This window comes from Trichomycterus rosablanca, chromosome 6 (assembly GCF_030014385.1).
Source record: "Trichomycterus rosablanca isolate fTriRos1 chromosome 6, fTriRos1.hap1, whole genome shotgun sequence".
Taxonomy (NCBI): Eukaryota; Metazoa; Chordata; class Actinopteri; order Siluriformes; family Trichomycteridae; genus Trichomycterus; species Trichomycterus rosablanca.
Window position 1 is genome coordinate 2410001 of NC_085993.1, and position 23019 is coordinate 2433019.

The 23019-nt window shown below is 39.4% G+C and overlaps 1 protein-coding gene across 1 annotated transcript; it reads right to left on the bottom strand.

Annotated features, from left to right (window-relative positions):
- Positions 1-15293: 15293 nt before the first annotated feature.
- Positions 15294-22340, bottom strand: gfi1ab (growth factor independent 1A transcription repressor b). The gene is made up of 6 exons (XM_062997250.1): positions 22229-22340; positions 19734-19925; positions 17313-17677; positions 17001-17138; positions 16738-16903; positions 15294-15472 (listed from the first exon to the last, which is right to left on the bottom strand). The coding sequence occupies exons 1-6, from the start codon at positions 22338-22340 to the stop codon at positions 15294-15296; spliced, it is 1152 nt and encodes a 383-aa protein (XP_062853320.1).
- Between the last annotated feature and the right edge of the window lie 679 nt (positions 22341-23019).

A 23019-nucleotide genomic window follows, 5' to 3' on the forward strand; every position in this document is an offset into this window, starting at 1 on the left:
CTAATAGAGTGGACAGTGAGTGGACACGATGTTTAAAAACTCCAGCAGCGCTGCTGTGTCTGATCCACTCATACCAGCACAACACACACTAACACACCACCACCATGTCAGTGTCACTGCAGTGCTGAGAATGATCCACCACCTAAATAATACCTGCTCTGTGGGGGTCCTGTGGGGGTCCTCACCATTGAAGAACAGCATAAAGGACTACAGTCAGTAATTGTAGAACTACAAAGTGCTTCTATATGGTAAGTGGAGCTGATAAAATGGACAGTGAGTGTAGAAACAAGGAGGTGGTTTTAATGTTTTGGCTGATCAGTGTAAAGTTGTAGTAAACAATGTCGCACAACGATAAATGGACTGACCATAATTTTGAAGCATGAGAAGCATCCACTTCTAGTTTGTCATTTTTTTGTTTTGTTAATTTGGGATCTGGGCAGCACGATGGCTCAGTGGGTAGCAATGTCATCTCACAGCAAGAAGGTCCTGGGGTTAATTCCCAGATGAAGCAGTCTATGTCCTTTTTATGTGGAGTTTGCATGTTCTCCCCGTGCCCTGTTTTTTTCCCACAGTCCAAATACATGCAGTCAGGTTAACTGGAGATACTAAGAGTCCCCGTAGGTATGAGTGTGTGTGTGTGTGTGTGTGTGTGTGTGTGTGTGTGGATTGACAACTGGGACTAGACTGGTTCAGGGTATTTCCTGCCTTTCGTTCAGTGAATTGCACCCACTGAAACCCTAAATAGGATAAAACTGTGGTACAACAGACAATGTATACATTTCTGAAGCACCCTAGTTTGGGTGCAACTTTTTTACTACCTCTTTATCCTGGTCAGGGTCACAGTGGGTTCGATTCATTGGACGGTTGACAGGAAACACCCCGGACAGGTCGCCACAGCAATTTTTAGCAGATCCGGTTGGTCTGACTGCATGACTTTGGTCCTGTGGGAGAAATAATGTGTAGTTATTAGACACAAATAATACAATTAAAATGCTTTTTTATATATTTATATTAATAAATACCACAATACAGAGGGTAATCTTTTAAAATAATACTTACTGATACCTGAGTGGCACAGCGGTACATCGCATTAACCCAGTATTGCTGGGATCCAGGGTTCGAATCCCCAGCAGACATGATGGCCGTGCCTGGAAAACCGGACCCACCATGACCCTGACCAGGATGAAGCTGTGGTAAAACACAAATGAAATATATCCTCAAAATAAAACTTCAAATTTGGTTCTATTCTTTTGTTTAAAATGTTTCGTGCGCTTAAATTTTTATGGATGATTTTAATAAAGTCAGTTGTAGCCTAGTGGTTAAGCTACTGGACCAGTAATCAGAGGGTTGTCGATTCAAGCCCCACCACTGCTAGGTTGCCACTGTTGGGCCCTTGAGCAAGGCCTTCAACCCTTAATTGCTTAAATTGTATACTGTCACAGTACTGTAAGTCACTTTGGATAAAGGTGTCTGCTAAATACCGTAAATGTACAATTTATAAGGAGTTTATTTATTGGTGTGGTCAAAACCTGCTATTAATTTTTACTTTCTATTATTATTACTATTCTATTATTGGATGAAATGCTTCATCCCTGTTTTCTGGCTAATTTATTCTTGTTAATCTTTAATCCGAGACGTTTATGCATCTTGAGCTGATTTGTTCGATGGAATCAGAGTAACACTAACGCTCCACATGGTTCCTGGGTGACAGCGAGCAGTGATACGTAATGCTAAATGAAGCAGCTAAACACATCTTCAGACGAGTACAAGGCCCCGTTGGCCCCTGTTCGAGCTTCGGTCGGAGCTCTGCGCCGGCCCCCTCGCTGAGACCGATAATGGAAAAGCTTTCAGGAGCAAAAACGTCAGCTCACATTTAGCCTGGATCATGGATGTTTGTGCAGACGGAGTCGATTCCAACGGTCTGTTCCATTCAGGACCCTCTCAACAAAACACTCTGTTCACCTTGAGCACTCCCCCTTACCCCCAAAACGAGCACCTCACTTTAGTGAGTGGAGGGAGTGTGTAGGGTGCACTGGGACTCCCCCTGTTACACAGTCGTCAGAAACTACCAGGGATTCTGGAACAAAAGTGCAGAGTGTGTATGAGTGTGTATGAAGTGTGTCGGTGTGTGTGTGTGTGTGTGTAGGATGATGCTCAGACACATTTGGGATGCCCCACTGCTCCCACATGAACTCCCAAGGGCCTGGGCAAAGGTGTCATGTCATGCTATGATGGATTTTTTGTGATGGGGAGTGGGTGGGGAGGGGGGCTTGAGGTTCAACTGGGTAACCAATCTTATTTTTTTTTTTTACTTTTGATACAAAACCAGTACTAGAGTAAATCTAGTGAGTATCTGCTCAAACCTGACACTCTTCCAACATCTTTAGAGTAAAGTCCTGTCAATTGGTTCTGTAAGAAGTCCTAGACGTGATAGCGGCGGCTTTAGGACATTTCTTGGTTCTGTGTTAATGCAGAAGATCTGTGAGGTGTCCTTAAACTTCAGGTTTGTTTGTTTGTTTGCTTATTAGGATTTTAACGTCATGTTTTACACTTTGATTACATTCATGACAGTAACAGTACACAAGATTCATCAGTTCACAATTTAATATCAAACACAGTCATGGACAATTTAGTATCTCCAGTTCACCTCACTTGCACGTCTTTGGACTGTGGGAGGAAACCGGAGCACCCGGAGGAAACCCAAGAGGGCACGGGGAGAACATGCAAACTCCACACAGAAAGGACCCGGACTGCCCCACCCGGGGATCGAACCCAGGATCTTCTTGCTGTGAGGTGACAGTGCTACCCACCGAGCCACTGTGCCGCCCCTTAAACATCAGGGACATTAATAGTATTCATTCATTCATTCATTGTCTGATACCACCAATTTATCCTGGGCAGGGTTGCAGTTAGGTCTGAGTTATTAGGCAAAGTATCGGGAACACCCTAGACAGGTTACCAGTTCATCACACACACAACGCACACAACGCACACAACGCACACAACGCACACAACGCACCCACACACCCACACCCACACACCCACACACCCACACACCCACACACCCACACACACACACACACCCCCACACACCCACACACCCACACACCCACACACCCACACACACCCACACACACCCACACACGCACGCACGCACACACACACACACACACACACTATCCTGACTGCATGTCTTTGGACTTAAATCCTGAATACAATTCTGTCCATTTTTGCTGTAAGGTCACAAAGCGTACCACCCTAATGGCATACAATTGTATACAATAATACAGTAAATAAAAATATACAGTTTTTTGAACCTGTACAGGCCTCAAATTAGTTTAAGGTTGATGCAACACTGGCATCCTTTCTGTGTGGAGTTTGCATGTTCTCCCCGTGTCTGCGTGGGTTTCCCCCAGCTGCTCTGGTTTCCACCCACAGTCCAAAGACATGCAGTCAGGTTAACTGGAGACACTAAATTGTCCATGTCCACTGTGTTTGATATTAAATTGTGAACTGATGAATCTTGTGTAATGAGAAACTACCATTCCTGTCATGAATGTAACTAAAGTGTAAAACATGACGTTAAAATCCTAATAAATAATAAATAAACATCATTAGCATGGACACACTTCTGTCACTGTCATCTTGTTGTAATTTGTACATTAAATTTTTTTATGTTTTGTATTATTATTGGTCCTGAGTTCGATCCCCAGGCGGTGCGGTCCTGGTCATTTCTGTGCGGAGTTTGCATGTTCTCCCCGTGTCTGTGTGGGTTTCCTCCGGGAGCTCCGGTTTCCTCCCACAGTCCAAAAACATGCAGTCAGGTTCATTGGAGACACTGAATTGCCCTATAGGTGAATGGGTGGGTGTGTGTGTGTGTGTGTCTGCCCTGTGATGGACTGGCGTCCCGCCCAGGGTGTTACTGTGTGTCTTGCACCCATTGAAAAGCTGGGATAGGCTCCAGCACCCCCCATGCAACCCTAATTGGATAAGCAGATAAGAAAATGAATGAATGAATGAATGAATGAATGCCACTACTGGACCCCTGAGCAAGACCATTAACCCTCAATTGATTGACATTTTACATTTTTGGCATTTAGCAGATGCTTTTATCCAAAGTGACTTACAGTACTGTGACAGTATATTGTGTAAGCAATTAGGGATTAAGGGCCTTGCTGAAGGGCCCAACAATGGAAACCTGGCAGTAGTGGGGCTTGAACCAGTGACCTTTTGATTACTAGTCCAGCAATTGCTTGAATTGTATTCAGTCGTAATTGTAAGTAGCTTTGGATAAAAGCGTCCACTAAATGGTATAAATGTAAATGTGATGATGCAGTGCAGAAGCAATTTACACCTATACTATAGTACGTTTATTAGTTATATGTTATCCAGTGCAGAGACTCTTTTCCACAAACCGTCATCGTGCTAATCGTACCGCCGTTTTCTTTCATCCATTTATTTTCCTCTTTCTTTTCGGACGTCATGAATAATTTGTGGCTGTGCTAGGCAGTGTAATGACAGCTGTGCAGTGGTGTTGTATAGGCTGGTTTTCAGATCAGGTAAATAATAAATTGAGCCCCACGATGAACGCACGAATCTCACTTCTGCTTACCTGCTGATGAGCAGCCGCGGGTGACGAACGAGACACACAAACTATTTCGGCTTGTTTTTAAAATGACCAGAAATAGTGTCGTGTTCTACAATATCACAGATTTAAATTCGGTCTTTAGCTGGTTCCTCTTGTTGAATGGCTGGTGAAGATCTAAATAAGGGCTGTGTTTATTTTTTGTTTACTTAAATACATTAAATCAATTCTAAGCAAGAACATTTATGTTTGTATGTGTACAGTTAGGTGACACAGTTGGTAAAGTGGGTGAGACACTGCAACATGGTTCCTGAGGTCCTTGGTTCCTTAATCAGTTGTATTAACTGTCTGCGAGGGGTTTTCCTAAAGGATGTCTGGCTTACCTAAACAGCACCTAGGGGTGTGTGTGTGTCAGATTAAATGATTGATATGATCGGGGGGTTTTATTGCAGCGAGTGGAACTGGTACATTTCAAAAATTGATAGAATGAAAGAAAGGTAAACTCAAAAGGTAAACATTTCAACACAACTTGAGCCTGGAGGTTTTCGAAGCAGCTGGATGTCCCAACAAGACAGTGACTTAAAACACAAGTCAAAACTGGCCTTGTAATGGCTAGAGAAGGCTCAAATTAAACTAGTGAAATAACTGGTCTAGTGAAACTACTGATCTTAACACTGTTAGGATTATTTAATGTAGGACTGTATTGAAAAATTCTGTCAAGCTAGCCAAGCAGAATAATCAAAAATCTAACCAGTAGGGAAAACAGCTGCAAAAATGAACCTAACATACAGGAACAAGAATGAAACCAATATTTTAAATGTAAAATTTACATCAACAGTGCATGTGAGCCGTGGGAAATGGGAAAACAATAATTCACCAAAATATACAGTACTTATACTGTATATAAAAGGGGATCCAGTTCTAGATGCTGTAAATTAAAGTAGTTGTTCTTGTGCCATTTTCACCCAAATTTGTTTATTTAAACTGTCGTCACTGGTTGAAGATTTCATGCAATGAGAATTATGAGGTAGGTGGATAGGATATGATGCCTTTGTTTGTCACATATACAGTTCTTTGCGTATCCCAGCTTGTTTGGAAGGTGCAAGATCAGCCATTGTACGGCGACCATGGAGCACAGAGGGTTAAGGGCCTTGCTTGCATGGTAGAGCTGGGATTTGAACTCTCAGCTTTTCAGTTGATAATTCAAAGCTCTACCCATTAGGCTACCACTGTCCCAAAAACCACGATCCCAGCAGGACGTAAACCTGCAATCTTCTGATCCGAAGTCAGGTGTGTGAGCTTGCTAATGTTCTTGGAAAATAAATCACTAATCTATCACTAATCACTAAGTGTGCCACATTACACTGATCAGTAATAACATTAAAACCACCTCCTTGTTTCTACACTCACTGTCCATTTTATCAGCTCCACTTACCATATAGAAGCACTTTGTAGTTCTACACTTACTGACTGTAGTCCATCTATTTCTCTACATACTTTTTAACCTGATTTCACCCTGTTTTTCAGTGGTCAGGACCACCACAGAGCAGGTATTATTTGGGTGGTGAATCATTCTCAGCACTGCAGTGACACTGACATGGTGGTGGTGTGTTAGTGTGTGTTGTGCTGGTATGAGTGGATCAGACACAGCAGTGCTGCTGGAGTTTTTAAATACTGTGTCCATTCACTGTCCACTCTATTAGACGCTCCTACCTAGTTGGTCCACCTACTACACACTAACACACCACCACCATGTCAGTGTCACTGCAGTGCTGAGAATGATGCACCACCTAAATAATACCTGCTCTGTGGTGGTCCTGTGGGGGTCCTGACCATTGAAGAACAGGGTGAAAGGGGGCTAACAAAGCATGCAGAGAAACAGATGGACTACAGTCAGTAATTGTAGAACTACAAAGTGCTTAAAAACTAACAAATAAAAAATGGCCTGCTAATGTCATGACTTGAAGTGAATTAAATATTAATAAACACTGTAGGATTTTTAAATTGTGAGTCTCTGTGTTAAATTTAAATGTAGAGCAACACAAGTGATTAAATATTTTACTGTCTGTTTTCATATTGTCACATGAATCTACTCTCAGAGTGTCAAGGTGTATTAATTTTACCCTACCGACACCCCTAACCCTATATGCTATAGCTTATTTGACCTGTAACCCTCCACCCTTGTTAGACCCCCCTGCTGTCTTTAGTCTTTCACTGATTCGACGCTCAGGCCCATCAACCAAATGTCAATCCCTCAAGGCGTTGTGTTGGTTTGAAACACGGCCCTATTGTTTCGATATGCTGATTTGTTTTCTCCAGACTGGATGGGGCTTCAGGCTGATTGATCCTATATTGTTTGGTCCATACAAAAGGATTTACAGTTTAAAAACCTTTAAAAAACCAAAGCATATCATAAGAAGCGTGTAAATATTTGATGTGTTAGTGAGATTAATTATAGATTAGTGTAAACTACAGAAAGCAGAAGGTTCTGCTTCACTCTGAGCAAAAGTGATTGAATTACGAGGCATTATTAATGATGGCGACTATTTTTTAGCAGTTTCCTTTGTTAAACTTGCTCTATACGTGAGTTGTCCGGATGCTCAGAATGGAGTGCTGTGATTACTCAACCATCTAATCGATCAAACCCTTTCAGGACTTTTCTATTCATATTTGATATGCCTTTGAGGCAGAAAGGCCAAAAAAACAGGGCCAATCCGACCGGTCTAACAAACTCTTGATGGTTTTTGAGTGAGATACTCAGGATTGGAGCAGATACTGTTTACTGAGGCATGTACACTCATTACATATATAATATACACCAATCAGCCATAACATTAAAACCACCTCCTTGTTTCTACACTCACTGTCCATTTTATCAGCACTTTGTAGTTCTACAATTACTGACTGTAGTCCATCTGTTTCTCTGCATGCTTTGTTACTCTCCTTTCATGCTGTTCTTCAATGGTCAGGACCACCACAGGACCCCCACAGAGCAGGTATTATTTAGGTGGTGGATCATTCTCAGCACTGCAGTGACACTGACATGGTGGTGGTGTGTTGGTGTGTGTTGTGCTGGTATGAGTGGATCAGACACAGCAGTACTGCTGGAGTTTTTAAATACTTCACTGTCACTGCTGGACTGAGAATAGTCCACCATCCAAATATATCCAGCTAACAGCGCCCCTTGGGCAGCGTCCTGTGACCACTGATGAAGGTCTAGAAGATGACCGACTCAAACAGCAGCAATAGATGAGCGATCGTCTCTGACTTTACATCTACAAGGTGGACCAACTAGGTAAGAGTGTCTAATAGAGTGGACAGTGAGTGGACACGGTATTTAAAAACTCCAGCAGCGCTGCTGTGTCTGATCCACTCATACCAGTACAACACACACTAATACGTCAGTGCCACTTACCATATAGAAGCACTTTGTAGTTCTACAATTACTGACAATATTATGGCTGATCAGTGTATTGTCTAAGCAATTGAGGGTTAAGGGCTTGCTCAAGGGCCCAACAGTGGCAACCTGGTACAGGTGGGGCTTAAACCAGTGACCTTTTCAATTACTAGTCCAGTACCTTAACCACTAAGCTACAACTGCCCTAGTAAAAGAAAGTAAACAGTAAAAAGTACACTAGTAAAAGTAGCTGGTTATAGTAAACCAAGTCTGCCTAACATGTCAGTGCAAATCCAAACACTCAGTTATAACCGTTGACTTGCCCAGTGTTTTCTGTCTATGTTCTCAGATTGTGTAAGGATTAGATTGTTTTGGTTCATTAGAGATGGGACTGCTGTGTAACCTGAATAAACTGCACCTTTACTTTCGATGACAGGGTGGGATTCCTGGGTGTTTTTGGTGTAAACACAAAGCACTGCTGTTATACTGGAACAAAGCAGATCCAGAGCCACAGTACACAGCTGCTGCTGCTGCAGGTTACAACGTCGACTGATGATGATGAAGTGGACTAAGCGTAAACATGTTTAACATATTATACACACAGTCTTGCTTCATTTGATGTTTTATAATGAAAAAGGCATACACTAAATGGCCAAAAGAATCAGGACTCCCATCGTACTCAAATCACACGTTACAGCCACATCTATTGCTAACAGGAGTATAAAATAAATAATATGCTTTTAACATTCAAGCTTTGAGAGGTATTTTTCTATTTCAGAATGACTGTGCCTCTGTGAACAAATTGAGGTTCATAAAAATATGGTTTGACAAGTTTGGTGTGAAGAAATCCAGTGACCTTTAGCACCGGAATTAATTAGAACATTGATTGTAAGCTTGCCTTCTTGTCCAGCATTAGAAAGTTGCTTTACAAATACTCTTATGACTAAATAAGCACAAATTCCCACAGGCACACGCACAAAATAAAAACAAATAGGGACATAACGGTTCCCCTAATACCAATCGAGTATTATTTATATGTTTCAGCGTATCCAATCTATTTCTTTGGCTTCTCCCGTTAGGGGTCGCCGGCGGATCGTGATCCGGGCTTGGGACCGGCACTACAATGCACTGGTTTATGCTTCCTAGCGGCTGGGTAATTATAGGACAATTCAGTGTCTCCAATTAGCCTGGCTGCATGTTTTTGGACTGTGGGAGGAAACTGGAGCACCTGGAGGAAACCCACGCAGACACAGGGGGAACATGAAAGGACCTGGACCGCCCCACCTGGGGATCGAACCCAGGACCTTATTGCTGTGAGACGACAGTGCTACCCACTTAGCCACTGTGCTGCCCTTTTTAGCCTATCCAATATTGGTGTTAAATATGTAAGGCTACAATTTATAAATCTCATAACAGAACAGAGAATGCCTTTATTTATCGTATATACAGGGGTTGGACAAAATAACTGAAACACCTGTCATTTTAGTGTGGGAGGTTTCATGGCTAAATTGGACCAGTCTGGTGGCCAATCTTCATTAATTGCACATTGCACCAGTAAGAGCAGAGTGTGAAGGTTCAATTAGCAGGGTAAGAGCACAGTTTTGCTCAAAATATTGCAATGCACACAACATTATGGGTGACATACCAGAGTTCAAAAGAGGACAAATTGTTGGTGCACGTCTTGCTGGCGCATCTGTGACCAAGACAGCAAGTCTTTGTGATGTATCAAGAGCCACGGTATCCAGGGTAATGTCAGCATACCACCAAGAAGGACAAACCACATCCAACAGGATTAACTGTGGACGCAAGAGGAAGCTGTCTGAAGGGGATGTTCGGGTGCTAACTCGGATTGTATCCAAAAAACATAAAACCACGGCTGCCCAAATCACGGCAGAATTAAATGTGCACCTCAACTCTCCTGTTTCCACCAGAACTGTCCGTCGGGAGCTCCACAGGGTCAATATACACGGCCGGGCTGCTATAGCCAAACCTTTGGTCACTCGTGCCAATGCCAAACGTCGGTTTCAATGGTGCAAGGAGCGCAAATCTTGGGCTGTGGACAATGTGAAACATGTATTGTTCTCTGATGAGTCCACCTTTACTGTTTTCCCCACATCCGGGAGAGTTACGGTGTGGAGAAGCCCCAAAGAAGCGTACCACCCAGACTGTTGCATGCCCAGAGTGAAGCATGGGGGTGGATCAGTGATGGTTTGGGCTGCCATATCATGGCATTCCCTTGGCCCAATACTTGTGCTAGATGGGCGCGTCACTGCCAAGGACTACCGAACCATTCTGGAGGACCATGTGCATCCAATGGCGGTGCCGTGTATCAGGATGACAATGCACCAATACACACAGCAAGACTGGTGAAAGATTGGTTTGATGAACATGAAAGTGAAGTTGAACATCTCCCATGGCCTGCACAGTCACCAGATCTAAATATTATTGAGCCACTTTGTAGTGTTTTGGAGAAGCGAGTCAGGAAACGTTTTCCTCCACCAGCATCACGTAGTGACCTGGCCACTATCCTGCAAGAAGAATGGCTTAAAATCCCTCTGACCACTGTGCAGGACTTGTATATGTCATTTCCAAGACGAATTGACGCTGTATTGGCCGCAAAAGGAGGCCCTACACCCTACTAATAAATTATTGTGGTCTAAAACCAGGTGTTTCAGTTATTTTGTCCAACCCCTGTAGGTGTACAGTATAATGAAATTCTTTCTTTGCTTATCCCAGCTTATTTGGAAGTTGGGGTCAGAGCGCAAGGTCAGTCACTGTACAGCTCCCCTGGAGCAGAGAGGGTTAAAGGCCTTGCTCAAGGGCCCAACAGTGGTTGCGTGGCAGAGCTGGGATTTGAACTCTCAACCTTTCAGTTGACAGCTCAAAGCTCTACCCACTAGGCTACTACTGTCTGACTACTTGCAGAAATATGATTGGCAAAGTCAAGTCATGTCAAATTTATTTATATAGCGCTTTTTAGGAGGAACCAGACTCAGCAGGGACCCCCGTCCTTCTTGGGTGGCCTGGAGGATAATTTGAATAAATAGGATCATACAAACACAAAATTAAATTGAACTGAAAGTTATAACTGGCAAAATAAATAAATAATTGGAGTTCTTCATTGTTCAGTCCAGTCTGTGATAAAGTCCGTTGTAAGTTCTGGACATTTTTGGTGCAAACACGCCAGGTTTCCATCACATCTAGTAGGAGCAGCATTGTTGGCACTGCAGTCTCGACTTGCAGTCTTTAACCTCGCGAGGGTGAACAGCAAAGCAAATGTCAAAAGCACAAATTCAAACCAGGAGTATGACATTGAGGTCAGAGTACTATAACTGTGTCCTTAGGCACTGGATGTAAATCTTTTGGGATGTGGTAGTTCATTAATATAAACATGGAGCTAAATTTTAAATGACTGTTTTCTTCACCCTGTGGAATCATAACACAGTGGCCGGTGAGTGCATGGTCACTACAGCATGCTCAGTGTAGCATGGTCAGTATAAACAAGAAGCACTATAGTGTAATTAATAGTGTAATAAAACACATAATTCTCAAAACTCTGCATCGTAGTTAATTTTTAGGAATTGTGCAATAACTTTTTTTTTTTTTTTTTTTAAATACTCTTTAAAACTCACTTTTTTGTATTTATATGTGTATATATTTATTTGTAAATGCATGTGTGTATCGACATCATCTCATATATGCTGAAACGAAAACCATCCACAGCTCTCATCTTAATGATATAAGGACTGCATTAACTGGTCAACACTTTAATAATAACACTAAAATCAATGCTTGTGGACTATTTATTAATAATATTCAGAAATATTCAAGAGCAAAGTAATGTCGGGTAATTTATTTGGATATGTGGCGGGTAATAAACGTTTTTATTTCTGTATTTATTTATTTAAAGCTTTACGATTTATCATCCATCGGATCTAGTGAATTGTCGGCTTTATTCATTCGTTAGGAATATTAGTTTATCAGGTCATCCGATTTGAGGCGATCTACTAAAATGAAAAGTTCATTAAATATTAAATAAATGAACAGAACATTGAAACGAAATTGATGAAACAATATTTGTCCTCTCTTTTTGAGTATACTTGTGTTTACATATACAGTATATTTATATGTATGAATGGAGAGAATGTATAGATGGATGTGTATGTGTTCTATATTTGCACCATGTATGTAAAATGAAGCCCGATCTCAAGGTGATTTTGTTCAATAAATGTTAATTGCCTGTCAATGTGTCAATGGCAATAAAATTAAAAAATAATAATATAGAGTGTTTTTATATCTCAGGTTTTCACTAGACTCTTGTGTTGCTTACCTGAGCCTATAGTTTGACTTTTACAATTACATTTTCAGCATTTAGCAGACGCTTTTATCCAAAGCGACTTACAGTACTGTGACAGTAGCTTGTCTAACAATTAAGGGTTAGGGGCCTTGCTCAGGGGCCCAACAGTGGCAACCTGGCAGTGGTGGGGCTTGAACCAGTGACCTTTCGATTATTAGTCCAGTAGGCTACAACTGCCCCTGACTTTTATATTCATAATAAAGGTAATATTTACTTTTACATTTATGAGATTTTGCAGGAACTGTTATGCGAATTATACGCGACTTACAATTGTCAGAAAATACAATGCAATATGTTTACAGGTAAGAGCCTTGCTTAGGGGTCCAGGAGTGGCAAGTGGGGTTTGAACTGGCAACCGTCCGAGTAGGTTACCTGCTTAGCTAATACAGTTCGAAATCATAAATAATAATAATAATTATTATTATTATTATTATTATAATGGTGTAATTCGTATTTTATTGTTTGTTTGTTTATTTTGATTTTAACGTCATGTTTGGTTACATTCTTGACAGGAACGGTAGTTACTCGTTCATCAGTTCACAAGGTTATATCGAACACAGTCAAGGACAATTTGTGTATCTCCAATTCAGCTCAATTGCACGTCTTTGGACTGTTGGAGTAAACCGGAGTAAACATATATATATATACACAGGTATATATACATATATATATATATATATATATACATATGTGTGTGTGTGTGTGTGTGTGTGTGTGTTATATAAGTGTAATCTGAACATGTATAAGCTTCTATTTCTGACGAACAATTGAAAGAAAAACGAATTGTCCATTTCCAACTAAATTGCTTGAGGTGACATTAAATATTTACCGCTTTTATCAAAAAAATGTGTCGACCTACTGAAACTCCTCATAAATCTCTGAAAATGTCCTAACATTACAGTTTTTTGTCCGATTTTGTTTAAAAATAAAGAACTAATGATGCACTTGAGTTGAAATCGTACAAATGTACTTATTTCTATTTCACGGGTTCATGTGAAGGTAAAATATAATAAATATAAATTAATATTCTATAAAACAGACTTCATAGTAACAGTAACTTTAATAATCTACTCAAACAATAGATTTACTCAAACAATATGAATATATTAATCAATATCGCTTAAAACAAACATTTTGTGGTTTAATACAGTTAAACAAGCGTAAATCGGACGATACTGCAGTCGATAGTGGGTCCAACCAGCCCTACTCATGTGCAAATTGTCCTCAAAACAAACAAGGCGATTTAAGACACTAGAACATGTTTGTAAAGTCAACAAATCAGTTAAGGTTTCAGTAGAAGCTAAACAGTGCAGGTCTGGGTGAAATCTGGTGCTGACTGTAGTGAGTGTTTTGCCCTCAGCGGCGGTTTCAGTGCGTCAGTTCTGCAGTGCGCAGATTTCCTGCAGCTCAGCTGATGGAGCTGATAGAGAGAAAAACGCACTGCTGTGTGTCCTACTAACCAAACTGCCTCTCCCACTGTTTTGGTGATAATATTTTGGGTTCACAAACGCCACCCTTGTAGAATAGGTTTGGATCGAGCCCTGGTGAGCCCATGGGTTAATCTCAGGGCTGGGCGATTTGGAGATAAGAGTGGAACATGAATCAACGACTCCACAACTGCAATTTTTTTGTATAATAAACTTCTCTGTTTTACTGTTTAAGAAAAGAACTGTAAGAGTACTGCTAAAAATGTGTGAAGATTGTTTTACTTTGCTGGAGACCCAGTAAGCAGAGATAAGTAAACAAATTTTACATTAAAACCGAGTATATGGCCGATAGTCGTATTGCTTTTTTCCTTCTGTTTTAAATGCTTAATATACTGTATAATAGTAATGCAAATTATATTAGTAAAAATTATAAATACAATGATTAAAATAGGGGTATATATGGGGAACCTTTTAATATTTGATCTTAGGTGAGTTATCTGATACATGTCAGTATCCTCTGACATGTATCAGGAAAGCATGGTACAGTGCACAATAGGCTAAAGCACTTTTTATTTAACTACAGCACTGTTTGTTGGGTCCTCACTATTACTACTACTTATTTCTTAAAAATGTATGTATTAAATGTATAAAATAAATAAATAAATAAATAAATAAAAACCTGTGTAGATGCTTTGGCTGTTTTTAAAGCCAAGCGAAAGTCTAGTAAAGCACAATGTTATTAAGGTATTTAATCTTTTCATAAGTCACTGATGTAAATTTGTGTTAATTCCAATCTGGTAATTTAAAAGGTCAAATAAAGATGTTAGTGGCATTGCTGTGGTATCGCTGTGGGCCCTTTTAGGCTACAGGCCTCGGTGTGATTGTTCCCTTCAGCACTGCCATTATTTCCACCTCCTTCCATAAATATCACAACACGTAGGTACATACTGTAGTCATGATGATTTTCCATAACGTATTTGCCGTCCTTACATCTGCATCTACTTCCAGTTGGACCTGAATAAACACTGTAAACGTTCATTTAACCTTGCAGGTGTTATTACAACGTTAATTACACCCCACCAGACAGGCTGGACAACTTCTGACTCAGAATTTAAGCTACAACACTAAACATAAACAAGCTTTTGGAAACAATAAAATCATGGAAATATCCAGAGCCTGAACTCAAAATATTGGCCCGGGAATTCCCCATACATCTGCTGCCTGAGCCAAACATTCCCAGTGTTGATTTAAGAGCTACTGCATCTATTATTCTGTTAAAAAAGGCAGTTCAGACAAACTGAAGGTTACTGGTGTTGGTTAGCATTAAACCGATGATGCCATGTTAGTTGGTGGCCACATTAACTTCCCATTTAACGCTCCACAATAAGACACACGCTGCAACAGCAAGCTTATATCAACTGGACTCTGGATTGAACTGGATTTTGCCGTGACACTGACCGTCAGATAGCCACACACTGTCCTGCAGAAGGTTTGCTGGTCGCATTATTCAGTCTCATTACTTTACATTCACTTCAGTCCGTGCTGTGTCTCCTTGTGTCTCCTCAGGTCCACTTTACGCTGGAAGCCTTTTCCACAGAGGTCACAGCCGAACGGTTTGAAGCCTGTGTGTTTTCGGCTGTGTGTTATCAGATTCGAGCTCTGACTGAACGCTTTCCCACAAACTTGACACTTATGTGGTTTCTCTCCTGTAAAGAAAACAAGCTGTCAGCACTTTAAAAAGTAAAAAAAAAGACTATAGAGGATAAACCAAGGTACCGTGATTTTACCTGACCACACACTATTATTGGAGGATATTTGGTGCATTTTTAAAATGTGAAAAATAATAATAATAATAATAATAACACAGATACACTGATCAGCCATAACATTAAAACCACCTCCTTGTTTCTACACTCACTGTCCATTTTATCAGCTCCACTTACCATATAGAAGCACTTTGTAGTTCTACAATTACTGACTGTAGTCCATCTGTTTCTCTGCATGCATTGTTAGCCTCCTTTCATGCTGTTCTTCAATGGTCAGGACCCCCACAGGACCACCACAGAGCAGGTATTATCTGGGTGGTGGACAGTGAGTGGACACGGTATTTAAAAACTCCAGCAGCGCTGCTGTGTCTGATCCACTCATACCAGCACAACACACACTAACACACCACCACCATGTCAGTGTCACTGCGAATGATCCACCACCTAAATAATACCTGCTCTGTGGTGGTCCTGTGGGGGTCCTGACCATTGAAGAACAGAGTAAGAGCAGGCTGAAACAGTATGTAGAGAAACAGATGGACTACAGTCAGTAATTGTAGAACTACAAAGTGCTTCTATATGGTAAGTGGAGCTGATAAAATGGACAGTGAGTGTAGAAGCATGTTATGGCTGATTGGTGTATATAATGTTAATAAAATAATAATGATAATATAAAACGATTATAAATGCGAAGAAAGCACCAATACAATACCAAATATTAGTGTACTATTGGTGCCCAGCCAGTGCTGGTCTAAACCCCTAGATTATTAGATTAGTTGAGATTAGATTCCACTTTAATGTCATTGTGCAGAGTACAGATACAGAGACAATCATTCTGATTAGCAGAATTAATTAGATATATTTTCTCTAATTAGTTTAATCAAATACACCCTGGACAGGGCACCAGTACAATACATGGGATTACACACAGACACTTTTGCTCAGTAACCCATATCTCGGGGCAAATTTGGGCATCCAAACCACCTTATAAAACCATGCCAAGCTCTGTATACTGTGACCAGAGCTAAGGTTTGATCCCAGGTCCCCAAACCCTGGTGATGTACTGACTCCACCATGCCAGGAGGACATAATATAAGAAAACACAATAAATGTATCCCTAATGCTTTTTAATTCCAACAAATACTATATTGTTTCAGTGGTTTATATTTAGCAGCACCAAACTCTTGAATATGTGTTAAACCCACCTGTGTGGATGAAGGTGTGTTTCTTCATGTCGGATTTCTGATGGAACCTCTTGCCACAGTACTGGCACGGATAGGGCCGTGTATCCGAGTGGATCAGGAGATGCGTGGACAGGGTGGAGGACCTTTTAAACGTCTTACCGCAAATCTTACAATCAAAGCTTCTCTCCTGTAGAAACAAAAGATTTAAAACTTATGAAACTTAATAAAAGGACTTGTACATGTAAATCTGAAGCTGTCGCTGACAGGTACTGGAAGGTACAGACCTGTGAATGAACGGATCTGTGCTGCTCCAGACTGACTGCATGTCCGAAGGTTTTGCCACAGATGTCGCAGGCGAAAGGTCTCGTCCCACTGTGGGACCTGCGTACGTGAACCTCCAGGCCGTGTGGCGTAGAGAAGACCTGTGGTAAAGACAATGACAGCTTTCTTAAAACCAATGCAAAGAATTTAGGGTCTCTGCAACATTTGCATCAAGGTTCCCACATATAAAGCTCTGGTACCCACACTTTGGACCAGTCTGCAACATTTACCAGTTAGTTAAAACTTGTATACATTTTACTAAAACGTGATGTTACCTTGCTGCATTTGATGCACTTGAACGCTCCATTCAGCAGAAGTCGACTGCACACTCCTGTATTCGTTTTCATCTCTGGCCTGTGAACGTCTCTGTCTACGTAAAGTCCAGGGGCAGCCATGGGCCGCTCGAACAGATTTGCAGAGTCATAATTGCTGTAAATACCCGGCCCAGATCCCCTCTCAGCAAACAGAGAAGGTCCAACCATTCTTTCCTCATAATAATTGACTGACGGATGACGATGATGGTTGAAGCTCTGCCGGACAAGCTGTCTGTCAGACCCTGAATAGCTGTTGTTCCATGGATCGAAGGGCACCACAAAGGGCTGTGTTTCATCCACGCTTGGTGAAAAGGACTTTTCAGAGTCTGGAATTAAAAAAAGTCAGGATTATTATGATTTATTTAATTGCTGTTTTAAATCTTATTATGCTTTTCATGTGATCACATTATGAAAAAGATGGAAAACATTACACCAATGCACAAAATAATCCCATGATTGATGATGCATGCTTATAGACTGTATATACTTGTTAATCATTATAAGAAATATGTTTTGATTTTATGCTTTTTTCTGTTAAAAACAGTATTTTAATATAAAGTAATTAGGTAACTGTATTATTTAAATATTAAAGATATCTTTTGTCAGGTCAGCATCAAATCAGCCAATCCTTCAGATAAAAAACAATACATGGTTGGTCCCAAAAGGCAGGTATATCTGCGCTTAAATACCATATTTATTCCTATCATCAAAGGTATTAGTCAATTTTAAGAATTATACAGCATTTGTCAGGTATGTTATACTAGTTTATCTGCATTCTGCAGTGTTAAAGAATTTGCTTTGATTTTGCAGGACTGATCGGATGGTGTGTTTTTAATTGATATAATTGATATTAATAAAGCACATTCCTCTTGGCCCCAGAAGGCAGCCATGCAACAACAAAAATATTTCACTTTATTGCTATTCATGATAATTATACAACATTTTAAACATTATATGTTATATTAGTTCATTTACATTCTGCAGTAATAAAGAATATAGAATATTGCACTGCCAGTTGATATTGCAGCACTGATTGCCTTCATGACCTTGTTACCTGCTTGATCTCCGTTTTAGTTATGCTGTAATAATTAGGGCTGCCGGAGTCTAAAACTCTCTGTAAAACTGTTTGTCAACTAGCATTGTACATTATTAACTACATTCTCTGTTGTTTTACCCCGAGGGCATTCTGATGGAAACCTGTTTACCCGCCGAGGTTAAGGATTGAAGTCGAGACTGCCGGGACAACGATGCTGCTCCTGTCAGATGTGACGGGTCTGGAGTAATTGCAACGACAAGAAATCACTACAGACTTTATTGAAGACTAGAGCGGATAACAACTCTATTATTATTTAATTGTTTATTTATCTATTTATTACCAGTTATGACTTTTAGATAATTTAATTCTGTGTTTGTATGATTTGTGTAAATCGTGTATTTATTTAAAGTATCCTCCAGGCCACCCAAGAAGGATGGGCCCTGCTGAGTCTGGTTCCTCTCAAGGTTTCTTCCTGTAATTTTCAGGGAGTTTTTCCTTGCCACAGTCGCCCTCGGCTTGCTCAACAGGGGTTTTTGTATCTGTTGGTCCTGGATTTTGTAAAGTTGCTTTGAGACAATGTATATTGTAAAAAGCGCTATATAAATAAAGTTGACTTGACTTGATTGGATGGTCACAACTCAATTGCATGGACACACTCATTTAACTAAAAAAAATGGAAATAATTTTAACTCATATATTTAAAATACTGCATAAACACAGTTATTGGGGAAATAATGGACAGACAATTTATGTAATATCATTTAAACATGCTGCCATCATGTACACATTTACAGTAAGCAAATTTAAATGCGAAGTTCTGTTGTTGGTTATTTAATTCTTACTGTATTTATTCTTTATATAATTACATGATGTCTTTGAATAAGATCATCTAAAAACCAAGAATCTACTTCATTCACTGGATGCTACACAAGTGTGAGCTCAAATACAATAAAGTAAGAAATATAGACAACGAATCATCCAAGATAAGTAATCTTTTAAGCATGTTCTGGTCGAAGATAAGATTGTCGAGTGTTACAGCAGCTCCAGTACTCCAATATTAGCTATGAGATGCAATTACTATTTTACATCAGTATGGCAATTACAACTATATATTCTATATGTGAATATATACATATGTGTGTATAATGAAATGAGTCCAGTGCTGGAAAAATTACTAGAAATATCAATTTAATTCTGATGATGATGCAATACCAATATGCAGATTTATATACAGTATATACTGTATATTACTTGCCTGTTTACTCTCCTATGCTTTACCACAGCTGTGCGTATGACTGTTAAGTAGAAATAAAAGTGCATTAATGATGCAGAAAGGATGCATCTACCTGGTGATGCTGATGGTGATGGAGGTCTCCAGCAGTCCTCATAATCGGAGGAGCGATCGCACGCGCTGCCGCCGCTGCAGCTGAGCGGAGAGCGCGCGCACACAGTCACCGAGTCCGCGAGCTTGAAGACCGCAGCGGCTTCCGCTGTTCCAACATCTGCATCCACATCTGGTTCATCCGCACTCTTACTGTCTGTAATGTTACAGGTACATACAGATCATTCTTAAACTCGGTCGTTTTAAACTCGTGTACAGAGCAGAATGAATAATTCGTTTGATCTTTATTTGATCTTGAGGTTGAATTTGCTCGGTGTTTATTCAACACATGAGAAAAATGTGTTTCTTCCTTATGAACATCAGTTATATTGGGATTAGATCTGTTCATAACATGCTAACAAATAAATACAAACACTTTCCCAAGTGAAAGATCATTTTAAACTGACACTATAAAGATGAACCCCTGAATAAAACATCATGTAGATTTCAATATGCAGATTTATATATATATATATATATAGACCTACTATATGAAAACATCAATAAAACTCGTGTTTTTATTTGTATCATCGTTGTATAAGAGAAAAATGTACATAGGCTACTCTCAAAGTAAACTAAAACATTAACTCCTGAGTTTCAGTTATGTAAAATTCTAATAAATATAATAAATGACTAAGCAAAGGCATCAGAATGACATGCGATTGTTCCCATACTCTGTTGTTTAAGAAAATAAACATGGTTAGTTTTTTGTTTCACAAAGAAAATGCTAATTAATAATTAAAAACTGCTTCACACTAGGCTATAAAAATAATTCCTTAATTATGTATATAGTATAAATGGTATAAATGCAATCTTGATATGATCTTGAGGTTGAATTTGCTCGGTGTCATTCCTTATGAGCATCAGTTATATTGCGATTAGACCAGTTCATAACACATACTAAGGTAAATAATACTATTGTTAATATTGTGTTTTAATAATATTCAGCTGGAAATCATTTCTGTGCTGCTTAACAGTATAAATGTTTATTTAACACTTAAATAACTTGTGTCCTTGTCCATAATATAACTTGACTCTTTTTGTTCTGGATGCTTCAGTATCTAAGAAAGCATGATTATGAATATTTACCATATGCTTAGATAAATACATAAATAAATGTGTTAATAAATTAAACATATTCGTTTATTTGTATATAAATTCGAACATTAAAATTGGACACAACTATCCATCACATCTTTTATAACTGGTCTATGAAAACAGCATTTTACTTTCACTTTCCTGTTTCGAAAGCTTGCAAAATGTAAACAAAACCTCTCTGAAATATTAAATAATTATAAATATACAGTACAGTAATTAAGTGCAGACTGTCAGGATTGTAATGTAAATGAAATAAAGCTTTTACTGTTTACAATTTCACATGAAATAATATTGTAATGTATACAGGCTTATCGGCTCCTTGCACTTTCACTAACATTAAACTCATTATATTTATATACACACATTATTTGCTTGCTATTTTTTATTTTTGCACATTTTATATGAATATAAGGCACACTTTTTTATTTTCTATTTTTAAATTAGATGTCTGCATTGTTTTCTTCTATATATGTGTAAAGCAAGGTAGTGTAAAGCTAGTGGCTGTATGTGGAAATACTTTGATTTGATTTAAATTGATTTTGATTTCATTCATTTGTAAACGAATTAAATCAATTCGTAGGATGTAGATAAACACAAACGTAAATGGATGAGAAAATGAGCTGGACTATTTATACTTTATTCATAATGAAGGAATTATTTTATAGCCTAGTGTAAAATTATTATAATTATACTAGCCTATACTATACTATTAAATAGAGCATGGGTTAAATCGCATGTCATTCAGATAATATTTAAAAGTCCCTATCACCTAAAGACATGTATGTGCTTATACTTAGTTATTTATTATATTTATTATAATTTTACACAACTGTCACTGTTTTAGTTTACTTTGAGAGTAGCCTACACGTACATGTTTCTCTTATACAACAAAGAAACAAATAAAAACATTAAATTTATTGATGTTTTTATATAGTAAGTCTACATATAAATCTGCACATTGATGTCTTTGGAATAAATACATCGGATAATATTTTATTTGGGGGTTAATCTTCATAGTGTCATTCTTAACTTGAGAAAATGTTTGTATTTATTTACAATCCAGCTTAATTTAATGAACCAGCCTATCTAATAAAAGTGTAGCCTACATTTACATCGTTTATACCTAGGTAAAAAAGTACCAATATAATATTTAGAATAGAATAGTTTTTTATACACCAAAATCTGCACACACACGCGCACACACACACGCACACACACACACACACACACACACACACACACACACACACACACACACACACCTATATATATATATATATATATATATATATACACACATACATACCTCAATACATATGTAATTGACATATCTACATTTTTAGAATCTAGTAAAACACATACCTGTGCATATATGAGCTACAATGGTATCGAGTCTGCTGTAGTCATCCACTAAACTCCTCGGCTGGTGGTAACTGTGAGCTTTCTTGCTCTTCACCAGGAAGGACCGAGGCATGTTTCTAGTCTGTCCGCTGTCTCCGTGTTTCCTGTGGGTGATGAAGTTAAAACCACGCCGCTGATCAGTCCCGGCTGCTCTCTGTTTATCTCTGAGTGTCACTGAAGCCGATCGGCCCCCTCATGGCTTTAAACCACCGCGAAGGCGGACTGCGCATGCGCTCTGTACCAGCCCCGTCTGCCAGGTGTTAGGCGCAGACAGGTGCTTTAAATGAAAGCCAGCCATAAGAGTCTCGGTCCACCTATGCGGGGGGCTCCGCCGCCTCCGAGGCACTGAACACCAGACCGGAGCCCCGCGGGGAATTAAGAGAAGTGCAATCAGGATTATGTGATACAGCGAGAGGCTTTATGTGATACTCGATCTGTAATACAGGAGGAGGAAGAGGAGGAGGAGGAGGAGGAAGAAGAGGAGGAGGAGAGCCGAGAGGAAATGACACTGAACAACACTTCTCATGACACTCTTATACACTTATACACTCACATCTATACACTCATGACACTCTTATACACTCTTAAACACTCATATACACTCATGACACTCTTATACTGTACACTCATGACACTCTTATACACTCTTATACACTCTTATACACTCATGACACTCTTATACACTCACATCTATACACTCATGACACTCTTAGACACTCTTAGACACTCTTATACACTCTTAGACACTCATA

What these genes read in the sequence shown, in the direction of transcription:
- gfi1ab (XM_062997250.1), bottom strand. Translation starts at nt 22,340, where the DNA reads ATGCCTCGGTCCTTCCTGGTGAAGAGCAAGAAAGCTCACAGTTACCAC. An exon ending in ATCACCATCAGCATCACCAG is followed by an intron (nt 17,678 to 19,733) that starts GTAGATGCATCC and finishes TTTTAATTCCAG; the next exon opens with ACTCTGAAAAGTCCTTTTCA. An exon ending in AGTGCATCAAATGCAGCAAG is followed by an intron (nt 17,139 to 17,312) that starts GTAACATCACGT and finishes TCTTTACCACAG; the next exon opens with GTCTTCTCTACGCCACACGG.